At 39.4% G+C, this 25,438-nt stretch overlaps 3 protein-coding genes across 8 annotated transcripts in view; 2 read left to right on the forward strand and 1 right to left on the reverse strand.

Moving 5' to 3' along the window:
• LOC134818841 (adenosine 3'-phospho 5'-phosphosulfate transporter 1-like) overlaps positions 1-6,141 on the reverse strand; it is a 28,555-nt gene extending 22,414 nt beyond the window's left edge. For 2 of the 3 annotated variants that reach the window (XM_063828526.1, XM_063828528.1), the window contains exon 1: positions 6,111-6,141. The gene's annotated coding sequence lies outside the window, so the exon portion shown is untranslated. The remainder of the gene's footprint in view (positions 1-6,110) is intronic. The other variant, XM_063828527.1, reaches the window with a different exon arrangement.
• Positions 1-24,343, forward strand: part of LOC134818848 (ribose-phosphate pyrophosphokinase 1-like) — a 115,710-nt gene extending 91,367 nt beyond the window's left edge. The window contains exons 2-9 of one of the 4 annotated variants that reach the window (XM_063828536.1): positions 6,387-6,581; positions 6,736-6,866; positions 9,557-9,730; positions 9,911-10,015; positions 13,704-13,822; positions 15,363-15,437; positions 16,295-16,379; positions 23,737-24,343. In XM_063828536.1, the coding sequence (XP_063684606.1) occupies positions 6,401-6,581; positions 6,736-6,866; positions 9,557-9,730; positions 9,911-10,015; positions 13,704-13,822; positions 15,363-15,437; positions 16,295-16,379; positions 23,737-23,829 (963 nt within the window). In that variant the 5' untranslated portion in view covers positions 6,387-6,400 and the 3' untranslated portion in view covers positions 23,830-24,343. Of the gene's footprint in view, positions 1-6,386; positions 6,582-6,735; positions 6,867-9,556; positions 9,731-9,910; positions 10,016-13,703; positions 13,823-15,362; positions 15,438-16,294; positions 16,380-20,065; positions 21,631-23,736 lie in introns of those variants that run through there. The other 3 variants (XM_063828538.1, XM_063828537.1, XM_063828539.1) reach the window with 3 other exon arrangements.
• Positions 17,044-25,438, forward strand: part of LOC134818831 (GATOR1 complex protein DEPDC5-like) — a 70,059-nt gene continuing 61,664 nt past the window's right edge. The window contains exon 1 of the mRNA XM_063828512.1: positions 17,044-17,071. The gene's annotated coding sequence lies outside the window, so the exon portion shown is untranslated. The remainder of the gene's footprint in view (positions 17,072-25,438) is intronic.

The raw sequence follows: 25,438 nt of genomic DNA on the forward strand, positions 1-25,438 counted from the left end.
AGTCTGATAAAATTGATTGTTTATATGTTGAATGATGTGACCTGAGGTAGGTTAATTGTCACCTAGCCTAATAAGGGTGACACCATTCAAGTTTGCATGGGATGATGTAAGCCCTGCTTGGGCTGGTTCATAGTAGTCCGCAGACTGGTGCACGGACTGGGTCTGAATTTTTTTCTTTTTTCATATTGACAGATTTTTCTAAAGTTTCAATAGGAATTTAAATAAATAAATAAATAAATAAAGTCAATTTTTACAGCACAGCAATATATATCTAAATATCAGATCCTCTGTAATCATAATGTATAAAAAAAGGAGCTTTTCTCTGTGCTGAAGGATGAATCAAGGCAGATCATGGTTCTGTTAGCAGGCCACCCTAGTTATGGACAATACATATATATAAAATAATTAAATTATAATTTTAAAATTGTGTCAAGAATGAACTAAAACATAACTCAGGGTAAAATAGACGTATTCCCTTCGTCAAATTAACTATTTACAATACTAAACTTAAACGAACTCCGGGTAAAATAAACGTAATCCCTTTGTCGTTCTAGATACAAAACTTATAAGGATTGTCAAACTTGCTATTTACAATAAGTTAATAAATTAATACGGTTGAAAATTATTTCATATTCAATAACAATGTAGCATCAATATAATTGATACAAATGAGGAGCATACAGTGAGAATTGCACATAACAGGAGGACTGGAGGTATGGAGCAATAATGATTGACAGTGCACCTTTCCACTGATGTTCCTAATTTCCTGTAATAGCTTAATAGGCATGGAAATACTTTGATTGCAGGGGATAGATTGGATTCACTTATGTACTGAGATAACTTAACCGAAATAACATAACTGCCTAGATACATTGGCTAGTGTTGGGTGGGATCATGAATTTATCGTAAGAGTTATCCCCTTGGTAATTCTCATCAGTTAGCAACATATTCATAAGAGTTTCTTTGTATAACTTAGAAAATTTCTTAACGTCGTCACACTCTCTAAGGGACTTTGGTAATATGTTCCAGGCCTTAGTTCCTAGATAGTTAAACTCCTTGTGAGATCTTGATTTAGGAGTATAAAGATTGCAGTTTTCTGCCTCACGTGATCCACCAGAAATATACGAGAATTTCCCGATAAAATGCTTTGGACATGTTTCATTGATTATACGGTACATATATGAGCTAAGATGAACCTGTCGTCTCAAATGGAGAGGAAGCCATCCCATATTTTTGTATACATTAACCGACCTCTCTCTGATGTTTACATCTAGGGCTATTTTAGCAACCTTTTTGTACATGATATCTAACTCTCCTAGTCGTTTTTTATATGTTCTTGACCAGATGGTGTCTAAGTAGTCAAAATGTGGCAACATAAGTGCATTAGCAAACATCTTCCTGAACTTAAGAGGGAGAAGTTTTTTTGATCTATACATAGCACCAATTCTTTTGGATATCTTTTTCTTAATGTTATCAATATGTTCATTAAATGTCAATCTGCTGTCAACTATAAGTCCAAGGTACTTATGGGATTTAGTTTCACAGATTACCAAAGTAAGGTCATCACAAATTTCAACAAGGATGGCATCAAGGTTAGGCTTAGAGTCAAGGATCATTAGTTTTGTTTTTTCATTATTCAGGGATAGTTTATTAGCCTGAAGCCATCTGATAACTAATTTCAACTCTTGTTTGATGTTACCATAGTTTCCTCTAGATATATTGTCAAAATATAATGCACCGTCATCAGCAAATAGATAAGGTTTAGAAAATAGGCATGCATTAGGCAGGTCATTGATAAAAATGCTGAATAGAATTGGTCCTAATATACTTCCTTGAGGCACTCCAGAGTTCAATGAATGTAAACTGCTTATCCTACTCCCAACTCTAGTTTGCTGTAATCTATCTGTGAGGAAGCTCCTAAACCAGCTCAATGCAGTATCTTTTATTCCATAATGCTTCAGCTTTTGAATGAGAATATCATGGTTAACAGTATCAAATGCCTTTCTGATGTCCAGGAAGATAATTGCAGGATGCTTGGCACTGTTCTTAGCAGTAAATATACGATCAAACAGATCTAACATGAGATAAGTTGTAGAGTGATCTTTACGGAAACCATATTGATGCTCTGAAAGTATTCCCTTTTCATCAAGATATTGAGTCAGTTGGGAGTTCACACAAAATTCGATGCACTTTCCAAGAATCGGTAAAATTGAGATTGGTCGATAATTACTAGGATTTTCAGTATCACCATCCTTATGGATTGGGGTGACTTTTGCAACCTTGCAGCTGTTTGGCATGATGCCACTGGATAAACTCAAATTTACAAGATGTGTTAATGGAGCAATAAATGCAGGTAAAATTTGTCTAAACACTCTCAATGGTATATGATCATTAGTGGATTTGCTACAAGGGATACTTGCCACATAGTCTAAGATATTGGACTCAGTTATTTCAGTAAAGCTATTCAAGCTGGTCTCGTTGTCAATCTGCTCATTTTGTAGATAAGATAGAAATTCATTTTCATTTTCCAGCTGCACTTCTGCTTGGATCTTTGGACCTATTTCAGCAAAATATTTATTGGTGGTTTCAGCATCAAGATTGTTATTGATATTGTTAGCTTTAACAGGCAGATTTGATGCTGTCTTTATCGTTTTCCATACACCCTTTAGATCATTCATGGCACACTTGGCTTTCAGTTCTGTTGCTAAGTTAGTCTTCCTATTAATTCTAGACAAATAGGTTGAATAGTTTCTCTGCCGTTTATATGCCATCCATAATGAGTCACATTTATTACAGTGTATAAGACCATTTGGATGTATACGTCTGTTCTTGTTGTGTGTTAAAAATTTACGGTAAAGTTTCCCTTTCAATTTCTTACTTTCTAAAAATTCTGGAGATGGCTTATGGATGTAATCACTATGGCACTTAATTTGTTTAATTGGACAGAAGTGATCATAGTAGTGATCAATATGTTCGTTTAAACCATCAACTGCATCATTCAGACTAGTTGAATCTATTATTGGTCTATAATCACAGGTTTCCAAAAATTCTTTAAGAGCAGTAACATTCATTTTGCTGTGATCTCTTATTAGTAACTTCTTGAATTTTGAGGCCTTATGCACATTGAAATCGACAATGAACTTTACGACCTGATGATCTCCTATACAATCATCAAGGACTTTGCAGTCAAGAAACTTGGAGTAAGTGTTTGTTATGACAACATCGATTGTGGTCTTTGTGATTCTGTTTCCTAGTTTAGCAATGCGGGTAATATCCTGAACTACCTGTACCATTCCAAACATTTTCATTGTAATGTCTAATTTCTTATAGTTCATACTGCTGATGTTGTTTTGGTCTACATTTACATCACCCAGCCAAATAACATTCTTACTTCCTATACTCATCATGCAGTCTGTCATATAATCTAAAAATTTGTCAAGAGGACTAAACAACTCAGATCTGTAGAAACAGCAGATGAAAATATTGCAATCTGTAAGATGGATCCAAATAGCCTCGATTTGGTCATATTGCAAAACTAAGTTTAGTTGAATCATTTTAAACTTTATGTGCTCACTGATGAGAATGCCACATCCCCCATGACCATTGTCGTTAGGACGGTCTTTGCGGATAAAAGTAAAATTCTTGGGTAGGTTTAGACTGGCTGAGTCAATATCCGACTTAAGATTTGTTTCATTCAGGCATAAAACATCTAATTTCTCTTTCCAGATTAGATCTTGGATTTCAAGACATTTTGGCATACCTGTTAGTCCTCCCTGCATGTTGCAATGTCCCACTGCAAGCTTTTTGGCATGGTATGAAACTGTGATTTTACTAATGCACGGGTTAATGCAAGAACTGCTGTGAGAGCATGAAAATTTTTCCAATTTATGCTGCTATAAACTTGTCAGAATAAGATAAATTGCAGAACTGGCAAATTTGTATGAGATAATAACAAAACTTTCTAAAACTTCAATAAACATGAGGAACAATGTGTAATTATCCCTTATCTAGAATCTAGATGAAATAAATGTTAACAATCTTTCTGAAAATTCATACTTGCTTATGGGCCCAATACTTCAGAAATTTAGCAAGTCGAATAACACCGCTTGTATTGAGGTGACAGTTATCAGATATTTTTGCAGATGGTCTGGCAAAATAAAATTCTTTCCTGAATCCACTTCTATTATAGTTAAATAAATTATGGGTGCTAATGTAATTAAAACAAGAATCTTTGCTACACATATCCTTAATAACCTTATTCAGCTCTGCCACAACATCATTGCGGCCTTTTGTACTCCTGGGAAGAATATTGAGAACATTAATTGTTGCATTCGGATACACTGACTTGAGATAATTTAAGAGATTACTAATGTCACCCGCTGCATCCTTCAGTGACTTTGAGCCAAAATAGACTGTGTTCACATTATTAGTTCCTGTCATAATATAAATAATAGATGGGGATGGAACGGAGTGTAGGTCAGTTTTTAGTTTATTTAACATTACTTTGGCATCAGCCCCAGGATAAAACAGTTTACTAGCACTAACAGTGGACGATGATAACTTGTCCGCATCAAGAAACCTGAACATAGAGCTGCTTATGAATAGGACAGACTTTTGTGAAGCTTTGGCTGGCTGTTTGCAAACTGAGAGTGCAGGTGAAGAAGAGTCTGTCTGTTTGTGTCCTGAATGAGGGATGGGTGGGGGCCGTGAACGCAGACCAAACTCAGTTGACTGAGTGATCCTAGGGGGCTTCATCAGTCTTAGGGTGATGCTGATCCGGGGTTCATCACACATTTCGTCTGGCAGTATCTCATGTTGAAAGTCAGCCTGAGACAATTTGGACATGATGAAGACATCTCCATGCTGAAGCTGCACAGAGCCCACAACTTCATTGCTGCCGTTTGATCTAATTTGCAGTGTTCTCGTCGCACCAAGTGAAATGGTTACAATATCAGAGTGTTCTACAATACATGATTCAGAATCGCTATGAGCTGGCATGAACTCTGCTCCAGTTTCATATAGATTGACGAGAATACTATTGTGTCTGAAATTGGGTAATATCACATTAATGTAGGAGCTGAGTTTAGCAAGGTAGGAATCATTGTGTACACTTTTTGGGTCATGTGTTGCACCTGAATACTCATAGGGAAAGTCACCAAAATAAACCGATTTCCTGTTTTTAAAACCGTGACTGAACTCAAGTTCTTCCATTAATAGATCAAGTGAAAATTTAGAGAATGGACCATCATCTAGTAGGGTAACTGGTTTCACTGGTGATGGGGAACAAGTTACAGATATATTCATTGGCCCCGGTGTTATAGGATCGTAGACAGGGGCAGGGACCAAGTTTGGATATTTGTCTCTGGGCTTAGGGGTGTTGATCCGTGATTCACCAGTAGCAGTAGATACAGGGAGATCAGACACATCATCCTCGTCTGCCATAACCTCGTTAACAACAATCTCACTGATAACAATCTCGTTTCCAACAACCTCCTGTGGAACAACCTTGTCCACGACATCGTTGTCAACAAACAAACTGTCCGATACAACATCTTCCACAACAATGTCATCTACATCAAACGCTTCTACTTGATTGATAACAACGTGTGACTGAGGGGTAATGGTTATGATCTCACATTCAATCTCCTCTGATAAGTTCGGCAGCAAATTTTCACACTTAAAACTCTGTTCTTGTATTTGAGTTTGATCTGATATGAGACTATCATTGTACTGAGCAATGAGATCACTAGTTCTGATAATTTCATTCAATAAAGACAACTTTTTTTCTAAAAAGTCAATCTTGATGTCTTTTGACAGACAATTGTTACAGTTCTCTGATTTTTCAGACTGGAATGAAAAGTTCAAATGTTCTAAAGGGCGCTCACAAAAGTGGAGACTAATGTCTGAGCTCTGATTATTTGACATAGTTATATTATCAAGAGTTCAATGTTCAGAAGCACAATAAACACTGTAAACGCAATACCTTCAGTCCAGATAGTAGTTTTGATGAGAATAGTTTTGATGAGAAGGAGGAGGATGAGTAATCTTCAAGTACACTCACAGCAGTCCTTTGCACGTCAACACTTACGCTCGTCTATCATATCTCATACCTCAGATTATTTGTTATATAGTAGTGTTGAAAGGAACATTTTGACAAGTGGAAAATCACTGCTACTAGCACACTCATTTACGTGGGAGTTGTGAAAATTGTTTAACATTTTTGTGATCATGAACAGTCAATATCTAATAGAGGTTCAGGTCTTAAATACTAAAGTTTGAATCCCAATCTAATTTCTTATAGAAAATCTGTTCACAAATAAAGTATCAAATCTCCGTTTTAAGAATTGTATCACTTTTCAACCAATAAAAACTAACTTGTACATATCAGTGTAGCCGCAAGATGCCCAACATCAAAATCTTTGCTGGCAACTCCCACCCCGAGCTGGCCCAGCGCATTGCTCAGCGCCTAGGAACAGAGCCTAGCAAGGTGGTGTTAAAGAAGTTTGCAAACCAGGAAACATGTGTTGAAATTGGAGAGAGTGTGAGAGGAGAGGATGTCTACATTCTTCAATCAGGTACTGGTGTGTGCTGACTGCTGCCTTATCCTTAATTTGTGCCTTGCTAAGCTGGAGTTTTGATATTGATACTTTTCTGTCGTTGCAGCATTTTTTGTCATAGAATTTCCACAGCACACGTTCAATATTCATGTTTTATTTGTCTAAACTATTGGTCCAGGTTGTGGAGAGGTTAATGATCATTTGATGGAGATGCTGATTATGATCCATGCTTGTAAGATTGCCAGCGCAGAGAGGGTGACTGCTGTTATTCCATGCTACCCTTACGCTAGACAAGACAAGAAAGATAAGGTAATTAAGAATTTTGTTAATAATCCTACCTTTATTTGTCATTAGTGAACCGGATGTGCTTTAAAAAATAGACACTCAAATTGTTAGATCCTAAGATTATCAACATTGAAAATGTTAGATCATAAGATTAAAAGATTATATTAAATTCTACATTTTGAAATATTGTATCTATACTACTACTTCATTAAAGGGGGGGGGGGGGGGGGGGGGGGGGGGGGGGGGTGACATGTCTCCAATGTCTCCCGCACCTTATCTTTTCGAAAAAGACAAAGACATTGGAGACATTGGAGACATTGGAGACACAGCTTTTGGAGACATTGGAGACATTGGGGACATTTGGGACATTGGGGACATTAGAGACACAGCTTTTGGAGACATTGGAGACATTGGAGACACAGCTTTTGGAGACTCCTCCTCCTCCTCTTCCTCCTCCTCCTCCTCCTCCTCCTCCTCTTCCTCCTCCTCCTCCTCCTCCTCCTCCTCCTCCTCCTCCTCAGTCCTCCTCAGTCGTTCTCCTCCTCCTCCTGAGTCCTCCTACTCCTCTTCATCCTCCTCCTCTTCCTCCTCAATCATCAGTCCTCCTCCTCAGTCCTCCTCCTCATCCTTCTCGTCAGTCTTCCTCCTTCTCCTCAGTGCTCCCCAAGTCCCCCTCCTCCTCAGTCCTCCCCCAGTCCCCCTCCTCCTATTCAGTCCTCATCCTCCTCCTCCTCAGTTCTCCTGAGTCCTCTTCCTGAGTCCTCCTCCTAGGTCCTCCTCCTTCTCCTCCTCCTCCTCCTCATCCTCAGTCCTTCTCCTCCTCCTCCTCCCTCTCAGTCATCCTCCTCAGTCATCCTCCTCAGCCATCCTCCTCAGCCGTCCTCCTCAGCCATCCTCATCAGTACTCCTCAGTCCTCCTCCTCAGTCCTCAGTCCTCCTCCTCATCCTTCTCCTTAGTCCTCCTCCTCCTCAGTCCTCCCCAGTCCCCCTCCTCCTCCCATTCACTCCTCCTCCTCCTCAGTTATCCTGAGTCTTCCTCCTGAGTCCTCCTCCTCCTGAGTCCTCCTCCTGAGTCCTCCTCCTGGGTCCTCCTCCTCCTAGGTCCTCCTCCTTCTCCTCCTCAGTCCTTCTCCTCCTCCTCCTCAGTCCTCCTCCTCCCTCTCAGTCATCCTCCTCAGCCATCCTCCTCAGTCCTCCTCCTCCTCCTCAGTCCTCATCCTCATCGTCCTCTTCAGTCCTCCTCCTCCCGGGTCCTCTTCCTCCTCTTCATCCTCCTCCTCTTCCTCCTCAGTCCTCAGTCCTCAGTCCTCCTCCTCATCCTTCGAGTCAGTCCTCCTCCTCCTCAGTCCTCCCCAGTCCCCCTCCTATTCAGTCCTCCTCCTCCTCCTCAGTTCTCCTCAGTCCTCCTCCTTCTCATTCCTCCTAAGTCCTCCTCCTGAGTCCTCCTCCTCTTCCTCCTGAGTCCTCCTCCTGGTTCATCCTCCTCCTAGTTCCTCCACCTTCTCCTTATCCTCCTCAGTCCTTCTCCTCCTCCTCCTCCTCCTCCTCAGTCAACCTCTTCAGTACTCCTGAGTCCTCCTCCTTCTCAGTCCTTTTCCTGAGTTCTCCTCCTCCTCCTCCTGAGTCCTCCTTCTGGGTCCTCCTCCTAGGTCCTCCTCCTTCTCCTCCTCAGTCCTACTCCTCCTCCTCAGTCCTCTTCCTCCTCAGTCCTCTTCCTCCTCCTCCTCCTCCTCCTCCCTCTCAGTCATCCTCCTCAGCCATCCTCCTCAGTCCTCATCCCTCCTCCTCCTGGGTCTTCCTTCTCTTCATCCTCCTCAGTCCTCAGTCCTCCTCCTCATCCTTCTTGTCAGTCTTCTTCATCCTCAGTCCTCCCCCAGTCCCCCTCCTCCTCCTCCTATTCAGTCCTCCTCCTCCTCAGTTTTCCTCAGTCCTCTTCCTTTTCAGTCCTCCTGAGTCCTCCTCCTCCTCTTCCTCCTGAGTCCTCCTCCTGGGTCCTCATCCTCCTAGGTCCTCCTCCTTCTCCTTCTCAGTCATTGTTCTCCTCCTCCTCCCTCTCAGTCATCCTCCTCAGTCATCCTCCTCAGCCATCCTCCTTAGTACTCCTCAGTCCTTTTCCTTCTCTGTCCTCCTGAGTCCTCTTCCTGGGTCCTCCTCCTCCTCCTCCTGAGTCCTCCTCCTGGGTCCTCCTCCTCCTGGGTCCTCCTCCTCCTAGGTCCTCCTCCTCAGTCATCCTCCTCAGCCATCCTCCTCAGCCATCCTCCACAGCCATCCTCCTCAGCCATCGTCCTCAGCCATCCTCCTCAGTACTCCTCAGTCCTCCTCCTTGTCAGTCCTCTTCCTGAGTCCTCATCCTCCTCCTTCTCCTCCTGAGTCCTCCTCCTGGGTCATCCTCCTCCTAGATCCTCCTCCTTCTCCAATCATACATCTACGTCTCCAGTGTCTCCAATGTCTCCAATGTCTCCAAAAGCTTTGTCTCCAATGTCTCCAATGTCCCCAATGTCTCCAATGTCTCCAATGTCTCCAAAAGCTGTGTCTCCAATGTCTCCAATGTCTCCAGGACATGTCTCTGCACCCTATCTTTTCAAAAAAGACAAAAGACATTGGAGACATGTCACCCCCCCCCCCCCCCCCCCCCCATAAAGTAAAGAGATCTAGAAACGAGCCCCAAATTATGCCAGTTTTGGTATTGCTTTTCTAAAATCATTGTGTCCCAGAGCCGAGCACCCATATCCGCCAAACTGGTTGCCAACATGTTGTCTGTTGCTGGAGCTGATCACATCATCACCATGGATCTCCACGCTTCACAGATACAGGGATTCTTCGACATTCCAGTTGATAACCTGTATGCTGAACCGGCTGTTCTGAAATGGATCAAAGAGAACATCGAGGTAACAATTAAAATCCACTTGTATTGTATTATTATATGCAGAAATTATACTCTTATCTAATGTCAACTACAAAAAAAAACAAGTGTAGATAGAATTTATCAACTCTAATCAATCATTTCAAGTGGATAATGGAACATCGTCCACTGACTTTTGCATATTTATTTTATAAATGAATTTCAGAACTGGAGAGAATGTGTTATTGTATCCCCTGATGCCGGTGGAGCTAAACGTGTTGTTTCTATTGCTGACCGTCTTAATGTCAACTTTGCCCTCATCCACAAAGAGGTAAGTTCAAGCAGCACATTCACAATATTTTAAACAGTTTCTTCAGAAGTAGGTTATAATTAAGAACTTTCAAGCCAGCTTTCTGTCAACTAACAGGTTTTAACAGCTCCATTAGTTTTAAAAGTTCGTGACGAACATTCTTTTAAACATTGTTCTATCTTCGGAAATAAGTATGACACAGAGTTCTGTTTCTCTCAGTACCGGGATATTTCACACGTCCATCACTGTTTCCACTGTTCCCGCAGCGGTTCCGTGGTGTTGTCTTGGTGCAACAAACTAATTTGCACCTTATCTTATATTTTTGAAATAACAGCACTTGATAATATTCTTCTCTTTTCCGTTTTAATAAAATTGCATGATTTAATTACTACCGGATGAGAGTTCAAATAAAATACTAGTTTTGTACAAATAATATGTACCAGTGCAGTATAATGACGTCATATTTTTTATTAACACGTTCTAATTCTATGGAACAGAACAAAACTTTGAAACGTTCTATGGAAAAGAACAAAACTTTGAAACGTTCCATGGAATAGAACAAAACTTTGAAAGATTGTTATGGTGGCCCAAAAAACTTAAGTCTTTTATCCAGCTTATCTCAGATTAATCATACATTTGAGGAACTTTACTGACTGATCGCGTGTAAAATTCCCCTTACAGCCGCCATGCATTTCCGGTTACAAGTGTGTATTCTGTTATTATATTGTAAGTAGGGACATAATGAGATAAGTAGGGACATAATGGGATAAATAGGGGATAATGTCAAAATTAAAGGAGGATGATACAGAGCTAAGATAATAATATGCTCTTCTAACAAGTTAGAAACTCTAATACATACATTAATTGTGAGGAGAGTTCCAATCTCGACCTCTAGTGCTCATAATAAGAAATAAGAAATCAAATCAGAAATAGGATATAATACCTCTTTACTGGTTCCAGCCGAAGTATGTGACCCATGGATTGGTTAATTCTGAGCTCCGACCCAAAATCGGACTGACTAGTTTTGATTAATTGCATTATACCCAGAAGAAGTCACGAACACATTATCCGAGGTGCCTGAACCGTATAATTTTCCCTCGCTTTCCGCCTCCGCGGTTTTAACTTTACAGTAACTAGCACATTGCACATGAAGATGTCCAGAATGCGTCCAGAATGTGACCCCAAACAGTCCCGGATCTGTCCCGGTACAAATATCCAGCTACTGAAGAGCAGCTGATAACGATATGGAACGTTCCAATTGACCATGATGATATGGGCTGTGGGGCGTAGTGTTACGGTAGTCACGTTGCAGCACAACTCAAATGTTGTAACCACCCGACCCTCCCCGTTCACGGTTTTCTTTTTTGTAAAAATATGCTCCGGTGTTGTAGGGTTTGTGGTATCGATTTTTAATTAAATATGTATTTTTCGTAAACGATATGTAGAACAGACTTAAAAATTAATCCAGTCTCACTCCACTAAAAAACCTTAATTGCTGACATGCAGTCACCTCATCTACCTAAGTTACTGAATATTCCGTAAAAATGGGGAATATTGTGAAAGGAATTTTGGATATATAATAGCTCTTGAAATTCGGGCGGATATCTTTGACTTTGAACCAAAACATACCGCAAAAGGTTATTTATTGTGGCTGTCGCTTTGAACATGCTATTTGCCTTCATAAAAGCCGCGATTTCAGGCATTTAAAACCTGCATAATACTCAGAGCCTCATAATATTCTAAATAATATGCTCCAGGTAATCCTACCTCTCCTCCAGCTCCCTGTTAAATTCATTAATTGTCCAATCCCCTAGAGATACCTATTATCAAAACTTCTAGCTCAGCTTCTCTCCTTCTCTCTCCTTAGAAAGGAGTGTGACATTAGTGCACACGGGCGAGTATGTCACTAGTCACTTTACAGGAGGTATAAAATGTTCGATATATTTACCAAAACTTTGCCCGTTATTTCTCTTAAAAGTACTACTTGAGAAGAGAGCGGATAGACAGGACTCAGGATTAGAGAGAAGGAAGGAGATGGTTAGAGGGTTTCCCTGCAGTTCACACCCTCCCTGCATAAGACAAATTTAACTTTGACGTGGGATGAAGTATCTTTGTAAGGTAGATTGAGTTTTATGTTTATAAGAAATGGGAATGCATTAAGTTTGTTTTTAAAAGTGTAGTAGAAGTAAAAACTGAATTTCTAGTGTAAATATAATAAGGTGAGTCCCAGGTAATAACCTGACCAATCAGTGCAGAGGAGATCCTGCAGGAGGACCATTACCGGCCACTGCTCGTCAGTAGGTGTCTAATTGCTGTTTGTTTTAGTGGTCTGATCTGAAGAATATGTGGCACCCTTAAGTGGTCTGAACTCCAATGGTCACGACCCTCGGACCTGAAGTCAAACAAACTAGGGGGGGGGGGGGGGGGGCAACCATATTAAAGTATATTAAAGTATATCCCCGGGTCAAAATCGGGAAAAATCCTACATTTTAATATACTTTAATATGGTTGCCCCCCCCCCCCCCCCCCCCAACTAGGGAATACTGGGAATAGGGATGCATCATATAACAAACGTGTTAAAGAACTCAGGAGTAGAGGGGAGGAAGGTGATTGGTAGAGGGTACGTGGCAAAGGTGTCACAGGATTAGACATATCAGGAGGTAGAGGGGACTTGTTTTCTACAGCAACCCCTGCACACACCCTCCCCCCACAATCCACATACCTTCAGGGTGCACACTCCCTCCCCCCACATACCTGCACAGTGCACACACCCTCCCCCCACATACCTGCACAGTGCACACACCCTCCCCCCACATACCTGCACAGTGCACACACCCTCCCCCCACATACCTGCACAGTGCACACTCCCTCCCCCCACATACCTGCACAGTGCACACTCTCTTCCTGCAAGATAGCCCTGCTTTCTATTTCCTTCGGATATTACCTCCTAATTCGATATGATATTCAAAGGCTTCCGTCCGATCCGTCCAACGAAAGTTGAGATTGTTCTTATCACCTCCGTTGATAAGACAAATTTAATTATTAAGTAATAATTCATTGTGGTCTAGTGGTCTACTGGTGAATTTCCACGTAACTTTTGTGTCTCTTACTTTATCGACAAACGATATAATTATCGAATCGTAAGAAGAAATTCACGAATCTTTGTCATGCACATTTTAAAATTCTCAGAAAAGATTATTCCGCTGAACAACAGTGTTCTTCTGTTGAACACTAACAAATCATGCTATATAAAGATATCGCGATATATTAAGCATTACTTTATTAACCTATTCTAAAAATTCATGTTCTCGGCAGCATATTCACCGCCCATATTTTTATATTCTGCATATTACGTGCAATTACAACTGATCATTGACAATACTTTACATACAATATGACGGTTTGGTGAGGTAGTGCGGTATATTTAATAATTGATAAGAATAATAATTGAGTAACTAACAACAATTATATTCCTTGTGTATGATGAGTCATGGTAAATATCTTTAAGTAAAACATGGTAAAGATCTTCCTTAATTCATAATTACAAACTTAATGACGAGCATGCGTTGAGTCAGTTCCATCATCTCACATCAGAACAATATCACTATATTTAGCATTGTTCAAAAGAGAAAATATCGTGTTTTGTAACAACTAACAACGCGGTGTTTTGTATCTTATATTTTGAGTGACGTGTAAATATCTCCCGCAGCGAGCAGTTGCTAACGAAGTACAGAGAATGACATTAGTAGGTGACGTGGATAACAGAATAGCCATCATTGTGGACGACCTGGCTGACACGTGCGGGACTGTGGTTAAAGCCGCTGAGAAGTATGAAATATTCTTACTTTTCATAATCGTTTTTCCTCGGATGTTGTATTTTTTAGAGGTCTCTAGCGTTTAATAATCGAATTCTCGTGATTATTCTTAACCTTACCCTAGTTGGTCCAGGCTTATCGAGGTAAATTAGTGATAGAGTTGTTATTCGTTCAGACTAAATTACTGTCCGATAAGTTTTGTAATATTGACAGTTGAAATGTAAGAATGATGATTGGGTGCTGCTGGTCACATGGCAAAGTTAATCACCAGTACCATTTCATTATTCTCATATTTCGTCTTATTCAATACGAGACCCGCTTTAAATTTGGATTTAAAAGATCAAACTGTCAACGACATGACACCCAATCACAATTACATACTATCCAACTAAAAACTCCTACTAAGAGCTTTGCCAAAAAGGAAAAGTATCCCCAATCATAGAGTGAACTTTGACCGAAAGTATGCTTTGACCCAATGATCCAGTCTTATAACAAGCCTTAACTTCCTAATTATCTTTTCAGCTGACGGAGCTGCAGTAATTACCCTAATTATCTAATTATAATTAATTAGTGAGACGCGCAGAGACGTGAAACGAGGATGGTGGTAGTGACGTTAGCGTGACGAGAAGTATAACTCTTTCCCAGTTTCCCTGGACCACATTTCACGTCACTCATTTGTTTGTTTGAAAATCATCATTTCTTATTTACATCAACCCCTTTAAAGCTGTTCATACCGCTAGAATCCGACGCCTCACCTTTGACATTATATTTCAGCTCCCATTTGCACTTTTATCCAGCTATTTTATCTTTTTTTCATTGCAGGGAGACAGACTATTCATTGCAAATTTCCATTCACTCCATTCAAAGGAAAGCTAAGAATGTCAGCACAGTGCATTACATATAACATCACGAATAACCACATACACAATACACATACTGTAATAATAATATCACGTACTTCTCGACATACTTTTTCATCCCATTAAATAACTGCTACATGGTGGCTATATACAACTCACTATCTCTATGGGTAACCACCACCATGCTATACCATTAGTTTTCATAGGAATTAATATGTACTGCACTTGAAAAATTTAACGCTTTGAGCTCCATTGCATGGCGCTGATGTAGATTTCTAATGTATGCATATTATGTGAATCTCATTGACTTCAAACTTTTAAAAGTTTTAAAATATCAGTCGGTGTTGGTCATTCAGAATTGGCTGTGCCGTTGCTTTTGTCGTTGTTACATTTTCTGTGTTCGAAAATATCAAGCTAATTTTAAAATGTTGACAGGGACCGCGCATTGCATTATTTTCGTTGCACACATCAAACTTCATCTTCAGCCCGGGAAAAAAACCATTTAATACCAAACACCACTGATACTTACGACCGAAGTTTTTGGATGACAATACTCCTCATTCCTCAAAGATGATATATCAGGAGATTAGAGATGACCGGATCACGTGTGAGCGAACAGTTGCCCTGGTTATTAAACAGACTATCATGATATGCAGGAGGGTGTGGCAGCTACTAAACTATGTTCTGTTTCAGACTGAAAGAGGCTGGAGCCAAAGCGGTGTTTGCTGTAATGACGCATGGTGTATTTAGCGGACCGGCTCTAGAAAGGTAAGCGGGTTCCAAGGCGGGTTTTTTAGGGCGAAGTTTTAGAAAAATATCGGATTTGGTAGGATACCAGTCAAAGGTATCGTTACATTTTTGAAGCCCCTTACTTCCACCATATATCCGTCATTCGCTTATATTAGTACACATAATGAGATTTGTGATTTTTTTGTGATCAACAAATCTAATTTTGACACTTTTCTCAAGAAAAAGTAAAATATTAAGGAACCATTTATAAGATTACCAGATTACTTATAAGATTACCAGTCTGTTTAAGCCGTAAAATGATCAGCTCAGGTCTTAAGATGAGGTGTAGAATAGACGACATTGCACCTTAGCAACTGACTCACTTCCTGGTATCTACTAGTGGAGGTCCTTAGTCTTTTATAGGCACCTCTATGTTAAGAACATAGACTAATTTGCTGAACGCTGGGTTGTTAATAAACTATTCTGTTGCCAAAAGCCTGCCCCAGTGCAGTATAAAACTCGTGAGTCTTGATACCTCTCAAGTGTAAGCAAAGGTATTTGCTGTAGGTATTTTATGCCACACGTGAGTCTGTTCAAACACAGTGTCCAAAAGTGCAGGTGTGTAGAACTAGAGAAAGTTCGGCTTTCTTTAATGTACACAGTAAACGTGTTAATAACACTTTAAAAGTCTTAAGTCTATTTTGGTAGATCCAAGTTCTTCTGTAGAAATAGATACTGGGTGCACTGTGCAGTAATACAGTACTGTATAGGGCAATAGGCCTGCTTTCCACACCTCACAATACTGTTAAAATCTGCCTTTCAATATCCGAGCTAAACCAAGGGCGACAAAGGTAGGTCACCTACTTACTCTATATTTCCTAATTCCTGTTTTTCAGGGTGATGGGCAGTTGTATCGAGGCTATCGTGGTCAGCAACACAATCCCACAACACGAGAAAATCGCGAGGTGTCCCAAAATACAGGTTTGTACTTGCCTACTATAGGAGCGGTAGGGGTCATAGTAGTCCCGTAGAGCATTATATATGCATTGTGCACATATTATGTGTATTATTGTGCACATATTATGAGTATTATTGTGCACATATTATGAGTATTATTGTGCACATATTATGTGTATTATTGTCCAATCCTGTGCCCATGAGTACACAACGTGACCTGTTCTTGTCCGATCACAATAGGGATCCTACTCTATTGACGGGGCAACTATTTTAATCCACACTCGATATAGCAGCGATAAGAAAATTACCTCATTCTCAACCTTTTGTCATTTGCACAATGGTTACGTGTGAACGGAAATAATAATAATCATGGAGCACACGGCAACAAATTATAAAACTGATATTGAGCACAATTGCGTCATTTCAATTACTAAGCTGCAATTCGTCTGAGCTTGCCAAGCGCGCAGTGGTTGTCTTGTGCAGTTATGAGTTGTTTTGTGATTACCACTCAATGATGACCAATCAGTGAGGGGTACTGAGTAAGCTTTGCACATATAACAATTAGTAATCATTATCAAAGTATCATAGTTAAATGCAAATGAAAGTGATGTTATGCAAAACGGATCTTAATAACCTCCTTGATCATGTTAAATTAGCATAGTTTTAAACTAATTGCAACACTTAACTACAAATCTATTACATTTATTCAGAATTATGTAATGTAACGTGATGGAAATATTTTAAACGGGCAAATCCTGTCCAAACCCAGGATGCACTACATGAAGAATTCGTTGTAAATTTGTTTTTGAAAAGCATTAATAGCTCTGTTTGGCAAGAAATATGTAAGCTCGGCCTCGATGAGTGAATAATGAATATCTCTGTTGCTACTAATTCTGGGGAACTCTTCAGAGTGTTATCATTGCTTTTGATGTAGAGATGAGACGCGACTTTTCAAGCTGTTTTATATAGGTACACATTACAAAACCACGACATTTGTTTGACATCCCGGAAGAAACAATTTGTTATTGGTTGGCACTGTATTCGGACTACCGTCCGGAAAAGTGGCACGAGGTCGAAATTTGATAATCTCATTAATTACTCAATTAATCGATTAGTTCCGTTTGGACTAACATCGCGCGTAGCAAGCATATCATTATATCTCCTAGGTACAGGTGTCGTGGTGACATGCATATTGAGAGAGCTAGCAGCCATTGTCAGGAAAACTTCGTGTTTTTCTAGATTGGAAAATGTCCAACTGGCCTGAGATCTTTGTGCTGTGGGAATACTTTAACTGTGCTACGGACGCTGTTACGTGTTAAATGTGCATGAAATTATTCTGTAGTAGTAAGTTAATATTCATCTTGCGTACGTTAATAACGTTATTTAAAAAACTTCAAAGTCAGAGGTCTAGTCCCGTCACGCGTTGAATGAAAAGTAAAAACTCTGTCGCGTTATTGTTTTAAATACCAGTTAAAACTATTTTAGTAAACTAATTGCCCTAGATGGGTGAGGTGTAACCTATGTACGTATCAGTCAATAAGAAAATACTATAAGGAAATTCTATAATAAGACCAGCATTCAGCAATCCACACCCTCCGAACAATGTCCAGATGAGAACAACCTAGCAGGCACGTAGCCAGGGGGGGGGGCTAGGGGGGCGGCAGCCCCCCCGGAAAAAATCGAACCCCAGAAAAAAGATAAGCCCCCTAGTCCCCATGGTCGCCTGGTAACTGGGCTGTGTTTATGACTGCAGTCAGTCAAAGATTTGAACTGTGGATTAGTAAATATATGTCATTAAATCCAAGCAAACATTCTAGAAGACTTCTATAATTATAGTCAATAGTGTCCCCTAGACCGTAGGAAATGTAAAAATCTTAAGACGATGAGGCCTGAGTAAGTCGTAAATTCTGATTGGAGAATGCAGATTGCTGTTGTGAAGTTACCAAATTTACGTGAGTACTTGATTCTTTTCAATCCCAGTTTATTGCTGTCCTACAAATTTCTTTAATGCCAAATGTCGTCTAAAACACCCTGTTTCGCAAAAAATTTCCGGGGGGCTGCGCCCCCCTAGCCCCCGCCAAGGGGCTCCGCCCCTGGACCCCGCTGGGGGCTGCGCCCCCAGACCCCTGCCACAGCTTGCTCGCTTCGCTCGCTGCGCAGCTAGATTGGACGCGTCGGCTCGCTTCGCTCGCCGACAGCCCCCCTCAAAGAAAAATCCTGGCTACGTCCCTGCAACCTAGAACAGCAACTTTCCCGGTGCATTAAAATATCCGAACAATTTGTCGACAGATGTTGTGTAGTAATGATTCTCGGATAGTGGTGTAAATGTTCTTCTTACGGAAAATTCATTGCGCACAGATTCTGTGACATTGTTAAAATTGCTTTTAGTAAATCTGGAAACTTGCCAGTGACTTTGAGTTCGTTTCCGTTTCATTAAATTTGTGAACTATTAAACATGGTCATCGTGTCTTTAAAGTTTAAGCTTAAAAAGAAATCTGGTAGAAGTGGCGCTAATTAGGTTATAGAAGTAGAACTTCTGACCCGACGAGTGCCGGCATGATATTTGTCAGGAGTTCTATAATTTCCATATGGTACGACACAAGACAACAGTCTTGGGAACCAAACTTGAAATATGATGCATCCAATATGGAATTAGAGGAAATATGAAATGATAGGAAACAAGAAACAAGAAATGCGGCCGCTTTTCTTTTGTGGATGGCCGCTCAATTTCCCGATCCGTGATGGCGTATTTATCATATTCCATACAACCTGGGGACGGCCCAGTCTTTTCTGTTTATATAAACATGCAAATATGGCGAAGTGACATGCCGACTGCCGAGCGCCGCCCAGTTAATATAATTCTATATTGAATTTGAAAATCGTGTATATTTCTATGTAACCATATGTTTATTGTTTATGCAACCTGACACGGATCTGTGCAACATAGTAATACTAACTCAAAATAATAATAATATGCTATCAATTAGTGCCTAGTGGGATACGTACATGATGAAATTAATAATGTACTTGGTTGGTTCAGCGCCGCGCGCCAACAATTATATAATTCAGATTATCACGCAAAATAACTTTGCGCAGGTAGTCACGTGGGCGATAACAGTGCTCGCAGGCACGTACGCACGCACGCACGCTCGCACGCTCGCAGGCACGGTCGCAAAGCTACCATATACAAAAAAAACCTCGATCGCTAACCCTTGTCCTTGACTCTTTTGTGCCTTCGGCACGAGTCATGGATCGGGAAATTAAGAGGAACAGGAGAAACTAATAAGTGTGTATCAGATAACCTGGTTTTTTGGGACCAGGACTTCATTAGATTAGCGGGAGGTAGTCGGTCCGACCATTATCCTATTCAGTGGTCAGTTGTCTGCTGCTGATAACGAGTTAAAACTCTGTAAAACTCTAATTTATAAACTTCATAAATGTCTAGATATTTTCTCTTTCTCTCTGTCACTGACGTAACCTGAGACGCTTCCAAATATGTGTGATATTTAATTTACCTTTCTCCAGAGCGCCCCTTATGAAAGTTTATTAACTTTGACCCATTGCCTGAGAAATCTCGTGAGAAATTTTGTGTCTCGTTCGTGACTTTGTCACTTCGTTGAAATTTAAAGGGCTCATAATCTCGGTCGACTGAGGCGTTTATCTGTGAATGATGCGATTGTTTGTACAAATTAATCTAGCATGCATTTCAGGTAATCGACGTCAGCTCGATCATTGGGGAGGCAATTCGACGGACACACAACGGCGAAAGTATTAGCTATCTTCTTCAAAATATCCCGCTTTAATTGTCTTGAATTGTTAATATTTCAACCACCTGTGTCCTTTAAACTTTATTATCTCAAACTCTCTCGAAGAAAAATGAGAGCAAAGCGACTGAAATTGAAGTTAGTTTATGCATAAATTAATTTATAATTATGATGCGTTGATAAAAGATTGAAGTTTTTCCGCAGCCTTTTACTTATTGCATATGTAATGAAACTTCAAAAGTTGCATTGGCAGCCTTGTCTGACGAATTTAAATAATGTAAAGAATGAAAAGAGTGCAAGTTTCTCTAAGATATTACCATGTTAAGATGCTTCAGAATATAGGCTGAAACTTGCTTACATGTCTGAATTGGCGAACTCCAAATCTTCTTGAAAATCATACCAAAAATTATAGCTCATATTATTTTTATTTTTTGACCTACAGAATGATTACAACAAGTAAACTATTCAACTTATTGGGAAAAATTTGAAACGGACTTTGCAGAAGTTATATCCTTGCAATTTAATGAATGACTAACCAAGAAGATTTCAAAAAAGCTAATTGAAATGTGTGCCATTTTAATGTAAAGAAAATAATACCAGGCTACTTATTATTTCTTAAAAGGGGCTGTTCTTGCACTTTAATAGAAAAGCTCTCTGCACCGTACACGCGGTGTGTAAAGAAACTTCAGAATTTAAACTAGATTTTGAGAGCCGATGAGATCAGCTGTTTTAGGCTGTTACATACATCACAGCATGAGCAGTGTGTTTATGTAGTGGATTATGGTGTAACGTCAATATTCCGCGCATATAACTTGTTTTTTGTTATAAATTCGGACTCCGTTAGACCTGTACTACACACAGTTAGTTGGATGCTAGATTAAGGTTGAAAACCACGTGACCGACTTAAGACCGTGGTCAGGCTATAGCTATAGTAGAGGTAGCATAGAAGAAATCAATTTGCCGAGCTTATAAACGTATGACAGACACTAAAGGCTTGAATGTCATGACGATGCGGTGCAGTTAAAATTCCATTTCATGCGGAATTTTATGCAAAACAGCTTAATACTGATAGAGATTAGAGGCCCATTTAATAGAGGTCTGACTGTACTTTTTAGCCGTCCTGAAAGTATTTTTTAGAATTCCAGTAACTCTGGAAATTATGAGCAGTTTAATAAAATATTGAAAAAATTAAACATCGAAATTTTAATCCGGTTATTCGCACTCATATTTGACGTTGCACCTCGTTATGGACTATGGGCTTATTTTTGTTTGCATGTCTTTCAAATAACAATGTAAATTCTTGTGAGCAAACCACGTTCAAAACTTTTGGCTTCCAGCACAGCGTGTGGTCATATTAATTTATTGCACTGATAAGTTATTAACTTATGTTTATTACTCCGTATGTAACTAAAATCTTAATAATGATGATGAAGCGCTGATCGTTAATTTATTGGGAGTTCGAAAAGCGACATGGTTGATACTTACAGTATTATTTTAATTTTTACTAAGTATATCCTTGTTTGGTATGTTTCACGATACAAGATAGCTAATCCTTTCACCGTACTGTGTTCAAAACTGTGTTCTCTAAAATGTTATGAAAAAGTAAATCGAATCAAATATTTAAAATTCAGTAATTCCGGTTATTCTTTTAAAAACAGTGGAGGTCCTCCGAAAATTAGAATTATATACATTCGGTTAACTTGAGTATTACTGATGACAGTGGTCGTGAGATTACCAAATTGTAATGTGCGGGAAAAATATATCCGTACTAAGCTGAATATTCTATTACTGTTGATGACATTTCTAGTAGACTAAGTGCACTTGGACCTAACATGTATCGTTGCATTTACCGGTATGAGGTAACGGGAAATTCACCACTACGCCGAGACTCAAGATAAGAGTCTATGATCTGGTTTGTACAATGTAACGTACATTCAGCACAGGGGATTTAAAAACCCGTTTCCTATGCATCACTTATGACGCATGGCTTCACAAAGAAGAAGTGCCTCTGCCCTCTACTAATGTACTATCTCGAGTCTCGATGGTTCACCGTAATGAAAGCTGTATGTGTTCTCTCGGGCTCTTAATGTTGCCAATGAATGGCTCAGCCCTTAACTTGAACAGAGGAAACGTGACTCGGTATGTAAGTCTACTGGAGGTCCAGGAAGCCATCAGCACTGACCAAATGGATGACGCGACAATGAAATTTATGTTAAAATCCACATAACTTTTGCGCATTTAGGCGCGCGTTACCCTCACCTACAATCAAAAGCATGCAACGTTCGCGCGGTTAATTTGGCATAAGTGAACTGAAGAAAGATCTGGATCAATGTAAATTTAGGATCCATCTGAGAGTAATAGTCCTTTGTTTCCATGCTAGATTCTAAATCGAGAGTGTACCAGTGATGAAGCTCTGTTCGCATTGCTAAGGATAGATTGAGATCTACCTCTGAAATGCGGTATTATATTCTGTGCAGTGTTGTACATGCCATAGACCATATACATAATGTGTGCACCCAATGCAAAACAATACTAGTTAGCTTATTATTTGAAATAGGCATGCATACGAATTGAAATGAAATGCTCCTGCTTGTCTGCAGTTGAGCACTTTTCTGGCAAACCGAGCTACATCTTCAATCTTCATTGCAATAAAAACCTGTACACTGCGGGATATAATACCGAAGGTACGTTTTCCATTTGGAAATTTACTGTGTGAAGACTGATTGGAAAATAATAGGAAAAAAGAAGATCTTTAGAAGATAATTTTGTTAAGTGTAATTCAAAGTGTTCCTTTTTACTTCACCATACACCAAAAAGGCGAAAGTGTAGTGTAAAAAAGGGCAGTGAAACCCCCCCCCCCCCCCCCCTCCCATGTTGCAGATGAGCTCTATTGTGAATCGGCAGATGTAATGGCAATGCCAACATAGCAGCGGCTTAAGGTTTTACCATTATACATGTACGACTATATTTTATTGGGTCAGTTAGAGGAGAAAGAGAGCTTTTATAAAATCTATAGTTTTCGATGTGTTTCGCTATCGCCTGAAGAGCTGTGCACTTTAGTCTAAAGAATAATTTCAGAAAAAATTCACCAAAAAAAATACACATAAATCCCTTACTCCTTCGTAAATCTAACCAAGTATGGAATCGACCCTTTAAATAACGGCCTAAATTATGGGTTTTGAGGTACATCAACACAAAATTTTAAAATTCTGAAAAAGTTCAGACGATTGTCTACAGACCAGTTTTTGAATTTTGTAATTTCGATATTCAGAAGTAAAGTTATGACCCGTCGAAAAATATTGATTTCATCATAAAATACACATAAAATTTCAAACACGCCAATAATTCTGACACCCTGCTGTACCATGTACATCTGGCGACCCAGTTCCACCTTGCATTTTAAATAGAGCAGCAACCACAAGCTAGGAACTGTTCACTCGTCAGCTAGGAACTGTCCATAGTCCACTACTACTAGTCGTCATTAAAGAGTCGCGTTAATCCCCAACTACTATTTTATCAGCAGACATTTTAAATTTCCAACAAACTTGGGCGAAATAGATAAATTAGGATTTTACTGATGACTAAATGAAATGATAGTCATATTGTACTGTTTGCAGGCGATCGATGTGAGTTCCATCCTTGGTGAAGCTATCAGAAGAACACACAATGGAGAGTCAGTTTCTTACTTGTTCGGCAACGTCCCCTTGTAAAGAAGAACTTGAATTCGACTTTGTTATTACTTGACTTTTTAGGTATCCAAGTTGAACACGGCTTTAACTTCGGACTATATATTACTTTAGGTAATTTATGTATGTTTATGTATGTACATTGCATGTACAACGTATGTTTAGCGTATGTTAAAACTGTCCAGGAAAACTGAAACTGGCTTAAATGTTAATAGGAATTTAGCTTCAAAATCCAGGTGACCACAATGTTTTTATTTGATTATTTTTTAGGATGAACTGCCAACTGGAATTTGTTGCTGTTTATGTTTCGTAATCGATGAAGACTCAAGCTTAAGAAGTTCTAATTCTCACTGATGGTGATCCAATATGCCATGTGACTTGCATCGGACAGATAGATCTTTTTAAAATATCATTGTCTTTATTATGAGCTTACATTTTTTATTTTCAAGATATCAAATTCCTCTTCAACTTGAAAAACCTTTTATTGTTAATCAAATTTATAAATTATTAATAATTTTCTTCCGTTTCCTCAATAAAATCATTTTATTTGTTATTGTATCCGAAATGTCAAAAATTGAACAGCACTAATAATCTTTTAGTTCACACCTCTTCATAAAATTAGGTAGATACAATGAGTAAATTGGCGAACTTAGCTAAAACTATAGTTATCAAAACATACTATCGATATTAAATCTGCCATCTGGGTACTTTTGAGGAGATTAAGGGGGGGGGCCAATGGATATTTTTTTGTGAAACTTGATTTCGAGATAGCAGTTGACCAACAAACTAAGACCAGTGACCGAACTTTTGAGGGGGTCCCGGACCCCAACCGCCAAACGGTGCCCGCAGGGCAGCCACGCCCATATTTGGTCCAAATTAGGCCCAATTTAGCCAAATACTCTGAACATGCCCAAAACCCAAATTTTAGGTGCTCTACTTGTAGCTAGTGGTCTCTTGAAGTCGTATATGAAATTTCATCAAGATTGGACAAAAAATGACTGAGTTATGAGCCAAAAACCATATGCCCATATTTGGGCATACGCACCAAATTTGGTAGATTTCGTCCCATAAATTGGTCAAATATCAATATTTTTCACTGAAACTTACTTTATATGAAAGGTAAGCCTAAACTACATATTCTCTGTAAGTTATAGCTTTATATCTGTTTAAATGTGGATACTAAGGCGAAAAGACCACAAAAAATGAACTAAATTGCCCATATCTTGGTTCGCGATATTCGCGGAATTGATCTCATTAAAATTGTAACAACTCAATCAGTTTTCAAAATTTTTCCATGAAATTTTCGGAATCGACTCGAAATCGCATTTCCACCTTAGTTTGAGAACAGATTTTTGATTAAGGCCTCAAAAAAAATTTGGCGGCCAAATTCTGAATTTCTCCGGGAAAATTTTGGAATTTGGCCGCCAAATTTTTTTGGAGGCCTAAATCAAAAATCTGTTCTCAAACTAAGGTGGAAATGCGATTTCGAGTCGATTCCGAAAATTTCATGGAAAAATTTTGAAAACTGATCGAGTTGTTACAATTTTAATGAGATCAATTCCGCGAATATCGCGAACCAAGATATGGGCAATTTAGTTCATTTTTTGTGGTCTTTTCGCCTTAGTATCCACAT

Source organism: Bolinopsis microptera, chromosome 7, assembly GCF_026151205.1.
Source record: "Bolinopsis microptera isolate Bmic1 chromosome 7, MBARI_Bmic_1.0, whole genome shotgun sequence".
NCBI lineage: Eukaryota > Metazoa > Ctenophora > Tentaculata > Lobata > Bolinopsidae > Bolinopsis > Bolinopsis microptera.